The 20011-nt window shown below is 27.4% G+C and overlaps 1 protein-coding gene across 1 annotated transcript in view; it reads left to right on the top strand.

Annotated features, from left to right (window-relative positions):
* The window catches only part of LOC119675721 (furin-like protease 1), a 173547-nt gene extending 163392 nt beyond the window's left edge, over positions 1-10155 (top strand). Inside the window, exon 6 of the mRNA XM_038086928.1 lies at positions 9970-10155. Within this exon, the coding sequence (XP_037942856.1) occupies positions 9970-10155 (186 nt within the window). The remainder of the gene's footprint in view (positions 1-9969) is intronic.
* Positions 10156-20011: the final 9856 nt, after the last annotated feature.

The raw sequence follows: 20011 nt of genomic DNA, 5'->3' as shown, positions 1-20011 counted from the left end.
ATGAATTCTTGTGACAAATACAAAAATTAATTTATTTAAATTTTAAATATCTATAGACAGACTGATAGACTGTTGCAAACAACAGTACTTTCTATTATACAAACACAATTTGTAATTCTTCTTTTATTATAAAATTTATATGGTAAATAAGAATTAAAATAAATAAAAATTTACCTTAAACGCATTTTAATTAGATACCTATATGAGAAAAAAAAATTAATTTAAAATATAAATATAAAAAAATAATTGTGGATAAATAATAAATTAAAAGCAAAGAAAAAAGTAATTATATATGCGAATATATGTAGCCATAAAAGCAGGTACATTCATTTACCATATTGAGTTATTTAAAAAGAGGAATTTGTTTTTGTTTTTAGTGAATATAAAAAACTGTTTTTTTACATTTTTTAATTATTTGATTGTATTTTTTATATTATACAAATTTGTATTAAATATTTATATTTCAACCAAATATCTTTTAGTACATTTATAACACCATGCTCAAGAAATTTCTAGTCTTCATTTACTGAAAATTCTAACCCAAGTCATTTTTAATGTCCACATTTGTACTAAAGATTTGGCAACCTTAAAGCGTTTTTAAACTCAAACAAGATATTGATATTGGTAAGTTATATAAGTTATATAACACGCTCGGATGGGGGTATTACAAAGGATCTCATTCGAATTTTGGAAGAAGCTGGTGAAGCAGTTCCAAAAGAACTATACAGAATGTCCAATCGCTTTGACGAACTGAAAAAAAAACGTGGAAAAGATTTTAAAATGGGTAGTCATTTTAATGCTTTGTTTAAACACAGTACACAGTAGCGGTACTCGCAAAGAAAATTTAAACAATAAGATGGGTAATACATGCTATCCAAACTGTAACAGCCTGTTAAATGTCTCGCTTTATCTTGGTAGAATGCTATATATTTACTTCTAATCGTTCATGAAATTATAGGCGTTTTTGCCAGTATCATGATATCGTGGTTATAAAATTACTCATCTCAAAAACCCGATCTAAGCTATTTTAAATCACTCATTAAATACGTCATAATCCAACGATGTTATATCTAATCATACCTTTGCATTTGAATAATTATCATCCTTATTGTTTGAGAATAATTAAATTTTTACCATTCAGAATTTATCGTATAATGGTTCGTTAATATTTACAAACCAACGAATCCCTTCAAATTCCATCACTATTTAACAATTATTGGCTTTTAAATTATATTAAACCTGTTTACCTATTTTTTTTTGCATTTCGGTGTCCATTATCTAAGGCATTTGAGATGATTTCATTGTGGATAACCCATATTTTGTTTGAAGTGATGATCTGCTTCAAAAATGCAGCTCTTTTTTTTTGACGACTTTTGCATTTATTTAAGATTTTCACACGGTTATAAATAAGGAATTTCATAATTTTTAATTCCTAGCAATTCCATAGGTTTTTTTTGGTTTTTTTCAGGTTAAACTGGTGTTCCAGAAGGTGCTGCACTTATCAATACATCTTCTTCATATAGATTGAATAACTTTTTTTTATTTAAACAGCTTGTTTTTGCGTTTTAATTGCGAAATAGTAATATATTTCAAAAAAAGTTGCTTTCGACTATTAATATTTGCGAAACTATCAAACAAAATCTATTCATCAAAATTAAATTAACCACTTCACTAATAACACTTATTTTATTATATATCCCGAAAGATGACTGTCTTGGAATGACTGTCTTAGTGATGACTTGGCAGCCAACCTTAAGCTAAATGTGCTGCTTACACTAACAAGGGATGTAGTTATACGAACGGGAGTCATTTTGGTATTTATTCAATAACGATATCCGAGAATCGAAAGACCCAACGTTTCTTGGTCTAGTTCGGCTAATCCTTTACTTTAGTAGGGTCACTTGATAGATGATGAGCGGTCCCAACGTCCCTAAATATATGCCAGATATTAAAATATATAACAACATTGCGGTTTAAGTGTAAAAACTGATAAAATGTTGTTGCGTTCTATATTTGGAGAAAGGAAATTACTTTTTCAATAATTCAATATAGTCAGATTTGAGTTTATATTCAATTTTATTTAACGAAGCTCCGCACACTTCCATCAAGAAGTTCATTTATGCTTATCTCATCGCAAACGGGTGCGTATTGTTGTCATAAATTGTTTAATATTTTCTCCTTCATACTTCATATAATCTTACTGTGTACCTTTTGCAAACTCCTCTGAAAATTCATAAATGCAGTGGTAATTTTTACTTATCCCCATACTTAATGCAGCAAAACAGTGGTACTACTGTGCACTCGCAGTATACAAAACTCTGAGTACTCCTCTTTGTTCCTGTTTAATTTTGTATGCAAATAGCGAGAATGAAGTAAGTTTCTTTTTCCTATTATACCGATAAGGCTCTGTAGGTGAAGTTTGTACCGAACTTGGCAAAAAAAAATTATATTAGATTTGAAAAACTCGTTATAAGGTTGGTGGAAGAATCAGAGAGCTACTGCTATGGAGAGTCATTGTGCATTTTGCAGGAACAAAGTTAAGCGGAAGTAAGTTTAAGGAAGTGCAACAATTGCTATTGTTACTGGAATGGCACTACTGGAAATTAAATGAGTAGATTAAAGCTACCCGACAAGACTGTTAATTTGTGAAGCTCGGAAAAGTGTGAATGCCTTAAGCAGTAAATTTTATTTTGAATTGCTTTAAAAAGATTATAAAATATTTAATTAAAAACTATTAGAAAATAAATTAATACAGAATTAAAAAATAATGGTAAATAAGGACTTTTATAAAAAATTTTGAAACTGAGAATGTATATAACCCAGCAACTACCAAGTTTTATTGCGTTTAGTTATGAATATAGGTAACTTATAAGAAAATTGTGTTTAATTTAAATATGTTTTATGTAACATAAATATAACTAAGAAACCGGAATATTTTTACTGTAATAAAACTTTATTCTGATAACATGTAAAAAGCACATCTCATGCAAAGTATTGTTCTCCAAAATCTATATCACTTTTCCATGTTTCTGTCAATTTATAGATTTCTTGCCAAAAAGAAAAAGTGTTCTTGGAGATTAAGAATAAATCGATCCAATTTGTAATATCTTGGATTTAAATGAATCACATCCCAGTGAAGGTATTCCGCCCTAGTAAATAAGGTGTCATACGAAAAAGGTAACATCTGAGTTTCCGCGCAGAGATCATTTAGTGAGCTAAAATTTTCTTTTTACTATTAAGGATAGTTTCTAGCCAGAAAAGTAATATACAGTCGGTTAGAGTCATAATAGAGAATTTCGCACTCATGTCTTACCATTTAATTCTCACCTTCTTCTTTAATTGCTCTTTACAAATAAAATAATTTTTAACTGTGTTGCTTCTTCAAAATAGAGAAGAATTACTTAGCGGTTCATTATGGATAACTGATCCCACACAACAATGAGTCTTATATTGCCACTAGGGAGATATTTTTAAGTTGACTAATTGGCCGAAATTGAAATACTATTTTTTAAGCTTTCGATTATTGTGATAGATTTACATTCTATCACCAGTAACAACGAAATACTGTTTAACCACCTCTCTTTTCTCAACAGAAACTTGTATTTCTTATTATTATACAAGTTAACAATCGCGGCCTTTCGAATCCGGCCCCTGCACTTGGTTTCATTAACGACAGAGTCATGCGATATTATTCGATCTCCTGATTGTTACCATAAGGGACATCAACTTGTTTGTCTGAAAAAGTCCTGTTTGGTTATCATAGCTCGTCAACTTTCTGTTGGGCTATTGAGTTAACCACATAAAACCAAAGCACCTGGCATTTATTTTAAAAATAATTAACTTATATCTAAGTATATTTATTTTCTGTTATATAGTATAGACAGAAAAATTAAGAATTTTAGACCCACATTAATTAAAACAATTTTGAACCTTATTTTATCATTTAATGCTATATTAAAACGATTATTTATTAATTTTTTCAAAAATATGTTGAACTTTTCTTTCACAACCATTTCTTCCTCATTTCATTTATTTGCATTTCCCATTTTTATTATTGATGCACTGGTGCTTCTTTTTCTGTTATCTACGTAAGTGCTTTTCGCGTTATTGTCTTGAATCGAATTCTACTTTTGTTATTCATTTTTGGTGATTTGCCTTTTTCTTTTTTTTTTTTTATTTTTTGTTCTATTTTCTTCCTTCCTTGCTAAAAAAACGTCCTTAGGGTTGTCTAAAAGTTTTGAATGACCTCTCAACTTCAAATAAAACATTTACAAGCTAAACGCAAACCATAAAAGAATTTATAAATTCTTCCTAATGCTAAAATTTCATCAAATTGATTGATTTCCTTCGCTTTTTATGTTCATGAGTCCTATTTAGAATTTTTATTGCCACAACCGAACGGAGATTAATGCTATGGGCGTTGATGTAAAAATGATGTCCTACTTAAAAGAAATTTTTTACTTTAGAAGTTATTGAAACAGCTTACACAACGAAGCTTATTTAAAGGACAATTGATGTTTTAATTTGTTAATGGTGAGAATATATTTTTAGAATTTAGAAAATGCAAGACTTTTTTCATATAAAAGTTGAAAGTAATTCTTAAGTTAAAATAATATTTATAGAGAAAGCTGATTTAAACAATTGAACGAAAATTTTTATAAATTGAATTTCTAATCTCCTGCTTATCCAACGCCATTTTATAGGCACTAATTGACTTTGGATAATTATAATTAATAGTGTAAAACCTCAACCAAAATAAAAAAATTTTAGAGAAAAAAATTACAATAATAGTTGTAGTTATGTGCATTTATATAACTGTAGTTTATGCGTTTCTACTATAGCAAATAAGAACACAGCAACTGTTTATGTTTGTTGGAACAACTAGAATTTGACAAAATATTGAGTTTGTAAAATACACAATTATTAGGACAGAAATAAGCCTGACTGTGTTTCAAACTGTGTTTCCGACAAGGATTAAGTTGATCAGAAAGACTACTGATTATGAATATTTCAGACTATACGAAATAGCTCTAAGGTTAATCATTTAAAATAAATATTTATTTTTATAATGTGCAGTATTAGATCCATTTCAAACTCATATGATGTTATCAAACGATTACTAAGGTAAACCGATATATTTGAAACTACATCTGTTACAGATTTATTAATAAAAAATATTTTGCATGCTTTTCGACAATAACCTAAATCAATTGTCAATAATTCACTGTAATGATTACTCCTTAACTCTCTTTAATGGTGCATAGAATTTCTCGCCTTTAGCTAATTTTGAATTTTTACTTGAAACTAAAACCAAGATTTATTACTCGTTATTTATAAATATTGCATCTACATATGCGATTAGTAATCAACTAAAAAGTTAATCAGCTGAAAGCTATTTTTCAATAACAAGCTGGATCTCTTCAATTTAAAGACATCTTTTTAGTGTTACACCAAATGAATAATCAATTTACTAGCAATCATTGCACTGTCTTACCGAAAGCAGAGCATGTGTTGAAAAAGCTTTATTAAGATCTCCCACATAGCTTATATTGACTAGCTTCCAATATACGATAGTAGCTATGTTGTCGTTATCCAATGTTACTTCGGAGAGTGTGTTTATAGTCATTGCTTGAGATCAATATTAAATCGTATTAAATATTTAGATATTATTAGATATCAAATAGATCAGTGAAGTTGGCATTTACCCAAGTTTCATATATGAAATACAATAGCTTCACAAGACAAACAGTAAAATTTTTTAAATTTCTAATAAAATAGTTGAGCTAATTTCTAAAATAATTCTATGAATAAATAATTATATACAACTGATCAATTTTTATTTTAAAAATTCTTAAACTAAATTTTTGTTCCATTAAATTTCATGTCTTTCCATAATTTTCATCTTTAATCCTCCTCCTCCTCTGCTATTGAGTGCTACTTTGCTGACTAATAAATCAGCGCCAAAAAATTTTAAATTGAAGTGAAAGTCGTTTAATGCAATAACGCAGCGCTTTGAACTTTCCAACTAAATCACGCGTTAATTAAATCACTCAGAAGTAATTTTTTAAGTGTTTTCTACACAGAAAAAAAAAGATATTAAAAATCAAAAAGTGAAATGTTAAAATTGATTGAGCATAAATTAATGCATAAAGGCAAAATATCTAAAATAGCAGCCAATTTCATCGGAAATCGTGCCATAAAATGTACCTGTTGCTCATCGTTCACGGAATGGCCTTGTGTGTGAGTGTATAAACGCCTAAAAATAGATCAATAAAATAAATGTAAAATAACAAACACACCGTTTACAAAAATAAACAGAACTATCTGAAAGTAAAAATAACTTCACATAAACAGAAAAATCTAACCAAATTTTCTATTAAAAACAACACAAAAATTGCCGCCTGCACAGCCAGGCATATGGAAATATAATTTCCACTCGTATTTTTAGCAAATATTGAAAAATTGTGTGAAATAAATCAGTTCATTTCCTTTGAAGTGTTTTTTTTCTTTGTTGTTTATTTTAGATTAAAATATGCAACATTCAATATTTTTTCTTTATTTAGTAATATGCAGAATATGGAATTTTCAACTGATTTTTTAATTAATATTTTGAAACTTTTATAAGTCAACTTAAAATAAATTTTTTAAAGAAAATAACAAAATCATTAATCATGATTTGTTTAAAAGATTAAATATTAATTAGTATATAATAAAGAATATAATATAATACACCACGCATTAATAATTTAAGACCCTGCATGTTTTATTTAAACTGCAAAATAGCTCAACAGCCCAAAATAAAAATATCTTTATAGTGGACTTCCTTCCTTGGATCTAAGTCAATTTTGCCTACTGCGAGACTGGCTGGCATTGGTAGTTTCTCATGTTTAAAAACATTCTGCCATTTTTGAACTCTAATGCAACTTCGAGGCGATATTAGAAGTCTTACATTTATCTATATTCTGTATTTTTTGTACAATTCATTTGCTTCCAAGATATTTTATTTGACTAATCCAAGTGGCGCTTAATTTTCTATCTCGTGCTGAGTAAAGATCTCTTACTGCAATTTAAGACTTTAACCTATTTCACCCTTTTACTAATTAATGATTTCAAATAAAGTATCAGTCTGAAGTCTCACTCCTCCAGTAACCAATATCAGAATTAAAAGTCTTGATATTTAGGAAATATGTTTCATATATATTTTGTGTCAATCAGAGAGCATAGAAAGAGATAAACATAAAGATTGGGTTAAAATAATACAATTGTTAGATTGAATTAAATACAAACTTTATGTTCTATGCTGTAACACAAAGACCACACATGTAAAGCTTGGAAAAAAGTTATATTGGACTTCATCGAAATAATGGAAAAAGAATTGGTGGGGTTGCGGCTCATATATTTAGGCAACAATGTAGGTATGGTAATAAAGTATTCTAAAATATAAAGTATTAGTTTAAAGTAAAGTATTAGGAGTTCAACAAGAAAGTCATGCTATGATTGACAACATGAATATTTTTTCTATTTAAATGGATCAATTTCATCTAGCGTGATTAAAATAATTATTGCCTATGTTAATAGTTTTAAGTATGAGGTTGTATAATAGATTTCAATACACTGAGATGTACTGATATTTCTTTTCTTGTTATTAACAACAACAGTTAGTGATCTTTTTTAGATAATCGAGTATTATATCATTTTTAACAGCACACTATTGACCTTATAAAAATTTTACTATCATTTATTAAACAAATATTTTAAAATTTTATAGAATAATCCCATGCTTTTACTATTTTACAGTTTACATTATATTTATAAATGTTTTTATGAGACTAGAAATATTTTCTTTATACTGAGAACTGAGAACATCGATCGATAATTACAGATGTATGATCTTAAGAACTGTTAAAAAAAAATATACTCGTATTAAGAAAATATATTATTTTTGTTAATTAAAATAAACTAACAATTAATTTTATTTAATTTTATCTAATCTAATTAATTTGAAAAAAAAAGTGAAAAAATGTACTCGTATTAAGAAAGCATATAAATTCTGTTAATTAAAATTTACTATTAATTAATTTGATTTAATTTTATTTAATGTAATTCAATTAAAAAGATAAAGTGATGAAAAATGTACTCGTATTAGAAAAACGAATTAATTTTGTTAATTAAAATGAACTATCAACTAATTTAATTTAACTTTATTTGATCTAATCTAATTAAAAAGATATTCTAATACGAAAATATACTTTAAAGATAAATATTTTAATTAAGATTATTTGTGCAGATATTTATATTAACTTTTTACAAGCTGAGAAACAAAAAGAATTAATATGGAAAGTACCAAAAATAAATAATGAAAGTCTTTTAAAAGAAAAAATACCTTTCGTGGAACATATTTTTTTCTTCTCATATTATTCTTGCAAAAATTCCCTCTCTTCAATTCCGATTTCCAACGGAAATTTGCCATTTAGGAAATGTTTTTATATTTTTTCTTCCATTTTCCTTTATATTTTTGTACACTCTTAGGCAGAACGCATATTTATCTTGATTCGCATTTTTTCACTAAGCCATTTTTCTACCTTAATTCTACTCTTCCTATTTCCGGTAAAGGTTCCTCTGCTACACGAGCATAAGGTTTCTACTAATTTCATTTTTTAAATATTTCCATTTATCTTCTCTAATTTGTGCTACTTTGAAAAATTGTTAATATTCTGCAGCTTTGTAGTCTGTGTATCCTGATTTTTGTATTTAATAAAAAAAAATTTGGTTTTAATTAGTAAATTTTTTTTTGCAAAAATGGTGAATGAACAAAGTATAAAACTTTTTTCTTTTTTGTTTTTGTACTATTAAATTTTTAATTAAACTTAAACAATGGCCCTTATTGCTAATTAAAGGAAAAGGTACCGATTTTGTGTTTTAATAAGAGAAAAATTTGTCATAATTTATGAGAAAGGACCAAGTGTTTGCTATTTTGTCTTTTTTGATGTGAACTATATATAGTATATATTACTTTTCTAGCCTTGAGTTCAAAACTGTATTTTTGACACAGTTAACTTTTATGAATTTTATTAAAAAAAAATAATTAAAACAAATACCGACAGGACTTCTAGTCAGTCGAGCTGGCTTCATTCCATATTCATTTCACTTATAATTAAAGGAATGTTGATATAGAATTTTACTTGTGAAGGAAGTGTGTACTTTTAAATAAAAATTAGAATTAAAAAGTTTTTAAGTGAATGAAAACTTTTTTGATAAACTATTTCCGTTTAAAATAAAGTTGATGTGCAACTAAGTTTGTTTGAGTATGCAAATTTGTAGGTATTCCCAACAAAAAACAGAAAATATTTTATTAAAAAAAGGAGGGTAAACTCATTTTAAACTGCACTTTTGTCGTTTTAAAAACTATTCAGAAAAAATCATTTCCAGTAAAAGTTTTTATTTAAATTTATACGTAAATATTCTCACATGTGATATTCTTTACATAAATAACAAATTTTATAAATAAAAATATTTTCACTAAAAATAATAACACCTTTGATATTTTATGCAAAAATTAAGCATTTTTAGTATGAAACAATATATTGACTTTCACAAAATATGTAAAACATACTACGTATGTTATAAAACAAATCCAAAATTTTGTTTAAAAAATTATTGAATTAAAAAAATTTAATTTTAAAAAAATATTTTTTTCTCAACATTGAATGGTTAGTTTCAGTGGCAGGCATGCTACCACAATCCTCGCAAGAACCCTAGTCTAGAAGAGTAGAGACTAAATCCATTCCATTTAGATAATTTAATAGATCTTCACCGATGAACAATCTGATAAACTATCAAAGAATTATCTTCTTAAAAACCTATATCTTCTGATTGACGTTCAGAGCCGGGCATTCACAGAGTAAATTTCTCCACATTACTTACCGTTTTCATTAAGTAAATTTCTAATATTATATGGTGTTATTAAAGAGCATTTATGCCTTAAATGGAGAGAATCCTAATTATAAAGAAAAATTACCATTTCATCAAGCCGTTGCACCTTGTCGCATTGATAATATTACACTATATTCTCATTTAATTGTATTTCCATATACTGGAACTCAAGAACTGGCTTCACAGACTGGTATCAATTTGCAGACCTTTTCTTTGCTTTAAGGAAAGAAATTTTGCTTCAATTAAAAACGGATTATCTCAACTTAATTCAATGTAAAGACCGAAGACAAATTATTCTACACAAAATGCATTGAAATATTAAAGTTTAAAAATATGTAAACACACCGATAATAGCTAACATTATAGTTTTTTTCTTAATCTTAACGAGATAAATCAAATATCACTACATGGATATTTATGGGGTTATATATTAAATGTCAGATTCATTTAAAGTTGGCTTTAATATATGTCTTATGTGTGTTTAGGATGTAGGATAATATAGATTGTAGAATAAAACTATATGTTATCTGATTGATTCTTGCCGCAAAATATTGGAATAGATCTTATAGGTAAGTACAAGAGTTTGCAAAATTTAGTAGCGATGGCAGTTTTCTTAATAAAACATCAAAAAGAAGTAATTGAAGAAAAATATATAAAATATTGGAACGATTAAATAATGCTCACAAAGTCGTCACTCCAATCTAACCGAGATTTAAAAAAATTTCATTGTAATTTTATAATCACTACACAATGTAGCTGTCTGTTGCAATCAAGCAATTTACTGCTCTCTATAAATATAGAGCACTTTTTTCGTCTTAGTAAAAAATTGTATTCAAACACAATCTCATTTAATTCCTTGACGCATAATACTTGGTATTCTAATACCATTTTTTAACTATATATCCTTTGAAAGTAGAAAAGCGTATTTATAGTACAATATGATAAACAATACGATATATATAAGTCTTATAAGCAGTTCATTACTTTATTTTAGTTTAAAAAGATGATTTTCGTTGGCAGTTCTTAAATATTGTATATATTAACAGGATTATTTATATAAAATTTCACAACAACTGTGTGTATGTAGTATAAAATTACTTAAAATTTAAAGTTACATACAAATAGTTAGATTTCAATGAAACCAACATTACCAGCTCAGTTTGATACAAATTTGCTAATTTTCCAAACAATTACTGACATAATCGACTCATGAGAGTTGCGCCTCATGAAGTAAACATTAATTGCCAATTGGTATATGCAATGAAATGTCCTAATTAAATTGATGCAAATTTAAATTGGTACAGGCGTTGAGTTCCACTTACAACATATCACTTTTACTTCATCCACATCGACATCCACATTCGCATTCACATTCACAAACAAACAAGCAATCAAATATTTGGAGTATACAATGAGAGCAATTAAGTTTGACCACAAACCTTTCCAGCAGCTTTGTAAACCACATACTCATTTTCACAATTTGATCCAAAAAACTCATCAACTTCAAGTGCCAAACGGTTCAGAACATTTTTGACCACAATCAACACCTAATTGAGGACTAAACGTACGCAATATGAATTCTTAATAAGCAAAGACATCGAAAACGCTGCTCGACTCATACTTCAAATAAGCATCAACAACAACAATGCAGCGCTGCGTACGTGTCTTGTTAGAGTACCTACGATTTTAGTAGGCTTCAGAGGAAATCATTGACGTTCTCATATCCTTGTTTTTTTTTTTTTGTGTGTGTGTGTGTGCGTGTGTTTCGTGCTCATCAATTTATAAAGCGACAGTTACAAAGAGTAAAATGACGATTCAATGAATTTTCATGCATTCATTGGACTTTTATTAAAAATTTTTTTTTCTCATTTTCTTCCCTTTCAATTTGCATTCAATGGTAGGTAGCGTTTTAAATTATTTTTATCGCAAAGCAGGAAACTCAGTGGAGTGTATTACAAATCTCGGCAATTTAATTTTTGGTGTTCAAAAAAGTAAAGTTGGTTTTTATTTTAATTTGCATCCTCAACACTTTGTAGTAAAAAGTAAAAACCAATTGAATTTTTTCCTGCAAACGTGATTTGATTTAAAATTTTGTGCGCAGCTCAATTTAAGTTTTATTTACGGCAATTAACATGCGTCACGCAACACTCATACGCCATGTTGCACCAATTCATTTTGATGTTTTTTTTTTGTGTAGTTTTATTTGCCTTTTGAGGCAAATGTATATGATTTTTTTATTTCTGTTGAGTCCAAAGTGAAATTACATTTTTTTTTTGCAACTATAAATTGTTTCACAAAAAGATGCGTTTCATCAGCGCAAAGCTACATTTATAAAAAATTCAGTACATTTTAATCGTTGGATACTTTGTCGAGATTTTAATATGCCAATGTATAGGTTTCGTTTTGGCGATTCTGCTGCATCTCTTTTATAACTAATACTGTTAGTATTTTCAGATATGTAACAAAGAAAAAAAAATAAATTATTTCAGTGGTCCTAATTGAAAGATATGGTACTCTGGTACGATGATATTTTAACTAATAAAGAATATGATTCGTTAGTTTTTATTAAGCGAATAAAATTTAGTGAATAAAATCAAATTGTAATATATTCAAATTTGATTTACAAATTAATATAATAAAAAAAATAAAAAAAGAAAACTTATATATTTAAATATAACAAGTAAAATACTATCAAACTGACGACATTTATTCAAAGCTTTAATAAGTTATATGTTTCAGAAAATGTACGAACTTATTTTGATAAATTGAATAAGAACTATTATTTCTACTGTAAAAATATAATATAATTAATATAGTTTAATATAATATAGTTAAAAATAACTATATTATTAACAACGTTAGTTCTAATCCATGAAATCATAAAATTTGTAAGTCGTAGTTGATTACTATATTTAGACGAAGAAATTACACACAGAATTTTTTACTGTCAATTTTTGTAGTTCTTTTCAGATAAAATTCAAATTTGCTCTTTACTAGTTTTAGTTTAATTTACTATATATTCGTCTACTACATTTAACACTACAATTAGTGTTTAAGAATGATTTTTTCCTTTATCTGATTTAATTTACACAAAGGGCGTCATAGATGAAATGCGTAAATTAGGGCGTGATGACAGTCTATACATAGAAATTTAATAATCTCATCATTAATACTATCTACCACATTCAAAGCCACCATAAACTTTAAATCAAACTGACTAATTTATTTTATATAAAGTTTATTATTTTTTGATATATCTTAATCAGTAGTATACACAATATAGTACAAAAAATGTTGATAAAATTAAACAACCGATAGATGGCGTTGTTCTAGTTTAAAAAACTAAAAAAAAAAGTTTACAATAAATTAAAATTGTTATTAGTTTTTTAATCACAATTTGAAAGTTTAAAAGTTAGTGCAATTAATATTTTTTAATTAAAAAAATCAAAAATTCTCCAAAAAACTAAAAAACTCCAATAATTCGGGAATTTTAAACAATACCAAAAGCAGTTCTATTCAATAAAAGTGAATCATAAAAGACTATCTATAGAATCAAATTAAAAAATCATACTTTTATAAACAAATATCTACGCACAATCTTGTTTATTGTTGGAATCAGAGAGTATCCTATATCAATTTGCGGTCTGTATAAATTAAAATATAGCTACAAAACAAATGCATAAATGCAGATAGGGATAGATAATGTTGGGTGGAAACAACTCTTATAGTTAAGGAAAATCAGTACTTGGACAGAACTTCAAACTATCTCTCCACTCTATATAGATTGTAGTTTAATGTAAAATGATGAACAGAGGCAGTCTAAGAAGTAGAAGAAAAATGTTGGATAGGGCATATTTATGCAGGCCAAAGAGTAGTTTTGCGTAATAGGCACTACAATGGAATCCGCAAGGTTTTAAGAGTTCCAGCCGTATCTTATAAAAAGTACGTGCATACATACATATTCAATATAGATATTATTTTTATTAAAAATTGTGTTGATTTTAGATTTAATTGCTGCTGCTAAGTTTATAAGGTTTCTTTCTCAAACTTTTATTAATTATACGGAAAATTTCTTATAATTTATTTCATTTGTTTGCTTTTTGTTGAGTAAAAAATTTTTATATCCCTATAAGCACTTATTAGCTTAGATGTATAAGATTTGTTGCAAATTTTTTTGCATTGTGAAAGTTTTAAAAATTTTATTTTATAAAGAACATACTTTACTTTGAATTGTATAAATTAGTCCGAAAAACTTTGTGGAAAAACTTTAGCAATATTCTTAATAAAATTAAATCAAAAATAAGTTGGGAGAGAACTCAACAAATTTTGATACAAATACTTTTCCTTTGCAAGTTCGATTTGAGTAACTTTTCGCATGAAAATATTAGAAAAGTGAACTCCATTTTTTGTCTGTAATTTCATATACTGTTGAGTTAAATAAAAAGAATGAATTCAAATAAAATAAATTGCAGAAATGCAATTTAAATCAAATTATCGCTTTTACTTATTTTTATTCAACTTTTATTGACTTTCTCTCCTCAAAAGTAATTAATATTCAAAACTTGGTTGTGTTTTAATTAAATTATAAATTCGAAAACTTATAGCACATGCAATCATTCTTAAGAAACAACCATCGACGATGCACTGAATAAATAACTTTCAAGGCATGGAAACCAATTCAATGGGTTTCCTGTGTGAAATTCAATTTCCTTCAATGTGCATAAGACTTTAAATTTAAACTATTGAACTAGAAAGATGTTAATGCTTCACTTAGTCACACTTCAATTGCAGGCAAATACGAGTACACAATAACACAATAAAACTACAATAAACAATAAACTAATCTATGCCTATGTACTCCTATACTTATTGTATATATGTAAATTTATAGTTACCTATTTATTTAACCACATATGTGTGTTATATGTTGCATTTATATAACATACGTGTGTTTATATATATATAGTATATGTACGTACAGTAGATAATTAAAATGTTAATTTATTTCTAATATAACTTGGGCTTGAGCACATAAATATTTGCATATTTGACGCTGTGGTATTCACTTGTCAATGAAATACGAAATCCTTCACATTACAGTGGTCCATTAATCCTCTCTATTATAGAATTAATAAAAGTATAAAAGCATTGCAAAAACTGAAATTTCATATATAAACATATAGCCACAGGTATGACAAGGCATTATTAATAATCACTTAAAAAAATATATTGGTTAAAAACAATTATTTTTAATATATACGACCAAAGAACAAAAACAAAAATTTATATTCTACAATTTATGAATATTTATATAAAAACTCTAAATAAACAAAAAATATGAATTCAATTAGAAATTTATAAACTTTTGTCAAAAAATGTTTCAATGCTAAATAAAATATGCAAATGTTATCAATGTTAAAATATTTTTAATTAAAATATAAAACTATTAGTAAACATATTTCAAATACAAATATTTTGATTATCAACTATTTTTTTTTTTTATTTATTATTTATTATTTACTTTTGTTTGACATGCAATTATAAAAATAAATTAAATTCTTATTATTTATTAAAAATCATTTATGCTAATATTTAAATATATTAAGTATTTGAAAATTTGAGGAATTTATGAAAGCTTTTTGTGACATCTATGAAATATTTCAATTTATTAAATGAATATAAAACAGAATAATTTTACAAAAAAATGCATTATTAACAAAACATCACTGACACATCATGTCAATATAATAAAACTAATTTATATTCTCATATAAATAAGTGATAAATGAGTTGGTGGTTTATGTATAAAAAACACTATAATCATAATGATATTAATTGTATTTATCTGTACATAAAATAAATAAGATGATGTTTAGATTTTACTCAGAAATGTGCAAGTATCTTAGATTGAAAGCTTTTTACCAGCACCGGCGACCATACATTGCCTTCATAAACAGTTAAATCTCACAACGAATATATTTACTGTATGTTGACTTATACTTTCTCACACTTGAAATTATTGCTGATGGAAGTGAAAGATCATAGAAATATACTTTTATCAGTGCCAACAGTTCCATATTTGCTGTGTATTACTATCAATCTAACTGAGAATTTTAATAAACTTCCTAGGTATTTAGTGGAAATATGCTGAAGTCAAGCGGACCTTTTTCCAGTAACCAACTCCGCGAAAAAAGTTTTCTGAATCTTTTCACTGGCACGTTAAATATAGTCATATATTTTATTCTTTTTTGTTTAGTTTTCAACCACTTAATTTTTTTTGCTATGGCACTTCTTGACGCCACAGCTAGGTTATATATATTAAAAACTATATTAAAAACTACTGTAGAGATCAGTTGTTTCAGTTTCTTTTACATTTTGCAGTTCGCAATAAGCACAATCAGTACATCTCAGTATCTTCATACAACTATTTTCTCGCGAATACAGTCAAGCATCTATCTACTGTTTTCTAGCCATTCCCTCAATCAGTAATCTGTACGCAAATAAACGCATGACCTCTAAACTGGTAATTACATTTAATCCTTAAGTCTTTGTATCTATCTTCATTTCTAATATACCATGGAGCTTTTAAAATGCGTCCTAATACAATCAATACAATATTTCGATAAATTTAAAGTTTTCTTATGGTGGATGAAGCAACATTGGTGGATGAAGAAACATTATTATTAAGTGATTTAAGTCCAATTACCTCTATGTCTTATAATGAAAATAGTTTTCATTTTTTCAGCATCTGTTAAGTAAAATTTGTAATTTTTTATTTAGGTGTCACCCAGGTCCTTGTTTTACACCTGTCTCAACTTTAAATAGTTACGATATTTTGCCTTGTGTGAAAATTTTCTATTGCCCGTACGTATTGTATATTGTGTAAATTTTTATTGCAAATGAAAGAAAAAATTAATACGAAAGCTCCTTACACTTAAGCACCTTAATGCTTAGCAATTCGATAATAATTTCCTTCAATGAAAGACTAATAAGTCTTTCCAATACATCCTGTATTCGTAAAGTCAACGCAATTACTCAGGGTTGTCGTATATATTTAGTTTAATGAATGTTTTTTAATGCGATCTGTGTTATATTATTATTCTTTATATTCATTATATCGGCATGATTTTAATTTTTCGATCACGGACATCTCACTACGGATTTTATCAATATAGCTTAATTGTTGAGATCTCATTCTTACATGAATAGCTTAATTGTTAAAAATTAGGTATGCCATTTGGGTTGTGTGTTATATTCAAAGTAAAAAGTTTACATTCTAGACCATTGCTATCTCTAGAAATTAGTTATATTACCATACAGAGTAGTGGAAAAAGTTACTTTCTCTACTGTAATCCAATGTTAGATGTGCATGTCCGCGAAAACGGTGTTGTGTCATTAAATCTAACTTAACCTACTTTATCAATTACTAAATACTAAGCGTTTACACTATTGCAATTAGCTTAACAAATGTGTAACAAATGTCAGTTTCAATCATTTAAATCCAACAAGATACTCTAAAATTTCTTTAAATATCAGCAGTGATAAAAAAGGGTTGGCAACACTGTATTTAAAATTGAAAGTCTTTTATTATTTGATCATTTATTTTAATTTCTAAAATTCTTAAAAAATAATTATAATTTCAACTGCATTGGCCATGACCAAGTCCACATTCTTTTAAGGTTAGGTCAAGTATTTGAGAGTAAACAAAGAAAAACCATATCCACAATTTTTTTTTTTTTTCTTTTATTGTTTAATTTTACTTTTGTACAATTTTTGTACTAAGTCAGTGTCATGGAACATTTTAAATGTATGAAATTTTAATAATTAAATAATTCATTTCATGAGTGAACTTTATGTATATGCATGTATATTTCTTTTAAATACGAGAAAATAAAAAAGTAAAACCAATATCCATAAAACATATGGTATACGAGGGAATATATGCCCCTGCAAAAATTGAGTCCTTGAAAGCAGAAAAAAATCTCAAATGCAGGCAGCATTGAAACGGTGCCAAGAAAACGTTAAAGGAAAACATTTAAGAGATATGAAAAGGAATTTTATCGCAATTTAAGTAAGCCACAAACAACCTTTGGGAGTAATGCTTAATGTATGACACAGATATAGTTTTTATATAGGTAGATCTACAGAATTGCATACGGGTATCAGCAACTGGAGTGCAGTATAATTTTATATTTCGAAAATTTTTACAATACTTTGAGAAATTATTTCGTGCTCGAAATCGTCTTTCAAGCAAACAAATTAAATGGAAAAATGCAGATTTTCACATGCAGCAAAAGTGCTATGAACATACAGATTTCTTTTTGTGTGTAATACATATATAGATATGTATCTACGTATATGTATGTACATACTTTTTCATACAATTCTTGGTTTATTAAAACACTTTTGAACTTTGACATGCATTGTTACTGTGGTTAAAGTTGACATTGCAATGCGAAAAGTCTCTGAAAGGAAAACTGAACCGAACTGAATTTGAACTGCACTGAACGGAACGAAAGTAAAAATTGAGGGCAAAACTGCATTTGAAGGATTTTGTAAAAATATACTGCAGTTTGTTTAAGAAAAACAGCCAACCTAAGAAATCATTTAAGCAAACAAATGGGGAAAACCCATGGCTTTTATATATAAGAGTATATGCAAGTTAATTTAAATTTTACGCCCATTTCGAGAAGTGATTTTTACTAGAAATTTTGCTCGTCTTATATTTGCACGCTTTTGTTCTAAGTAAATTAAAATCGAAATGAAAAAAATATGCAGAAAAATCCTCGGGTCTTATTTTTGTTGTATTTGCATTTTCCCTGTGCAGTGAAAAGTGGAAAATGGAAGAATTTTCACTTTTTCATACAATTTGCTTAACAAGAAGTAAAAAAATTAAGTAGTGAAAACAGCAAATGTCATTGTTTTCACAATTTAGTAAACAATCACTTTTTCACTTCTTAAGATTTACTTTTGTTTGCAAAGCGAAAAAACTGTTAGCATAAAATATTCCATTAAGAAAATTAATTTCAATTAACTTCCTTTAATTTTTTACTTTGCATAACTTTTTAATTGCACTGCCTTTAACCGCGAGGTGGCTTGAGTAATCGTGTAATTGCGTTAAAAAGTATTATTTTTTATGTTTTAATTGTAACTTATCAACTCGCCGAGATTTAAATGCTACTAAAACCAAGAAAAAACCTCAAATTTGAAAATATTTTTATGTATTTATTTGAGTCTCGTACAGTAGTTGTCTCCGCTACTTATGGAACTGAAACAAAAGCGTGCAGGAGAAGACAACGATATAGCTAACAATTTTCCAAAATACACGTGCTAACATAGATTAAATGGATTTAAACCATAATGTAAATCTGAGACTCTCTACAAAAACCAAAGACAGTATAAAATATTCATCAAATTCTCTAAAAATTAAATCGACTTCTTGCATCCAGCAGTGAGTATATTAAAAATACACGTTCCTTTTTAAAGGGACACTGCACGTTGAGGTATTATACTAACAATATCAACGTCTCAGACAGTTCGATCTGAAGTTTCTGACAGTTTGAAATATTCATTAACCTTTCTAAGTCCATCTCAAATTGACTTTTTATAGTGAGCCGAGAAGATATTAAAACTCTTCTCACTTTTTTAATCCAAATTATCATTACCCCATATTGAATATTGAAGAAAACGAAACCATGACCATGTTTAGTAGAAACCTGAAGATCGGTTCTCCATATTAACAACATATAAAAATAAACAGGATACCAGCTTCCAACAGAGCGCAGTACTGCGACCATGGTTGATTTTTTGTGCTGCGACATATACATGTAAAAGTTAAATATTTAATTATAAACAAAAATATAGTGATATTAATACATATATGTAAAAGTTAAACTTAAAAACAACTTCTAACTTCTAATACCGACTGCTTATGACCGACTACTGCTGCCGACTGACTACTATTACTGCTACTATTTGGCTGCTTGACCGACTTCTACTTGACTGCTTAGCCGACATCTAGATGGCTGTTTAACCGACTTAAATACATGTGTAATAATTTATCCTAATCTCATAAAAT

Source organism: Teleopsis dalmanni, chromosome 2 (assembly GCF_002237135.1).
Source record: "Teleopsis dalmanni isolate 2A chromosome 2, ASM223713v2, whole genome shotgun sequence".
NCBI classification, from domain to species: Eukaryota; Metazoa; Arthropoda; class Insecta; order Diptera; family Diopsidae; genus Teleopsis; species Teleopsis dalmanni.
Note: the sequence above shows the minus strand (reverse complement) of the source record. Positions and strands in the feature narration are given on the sequence as shown.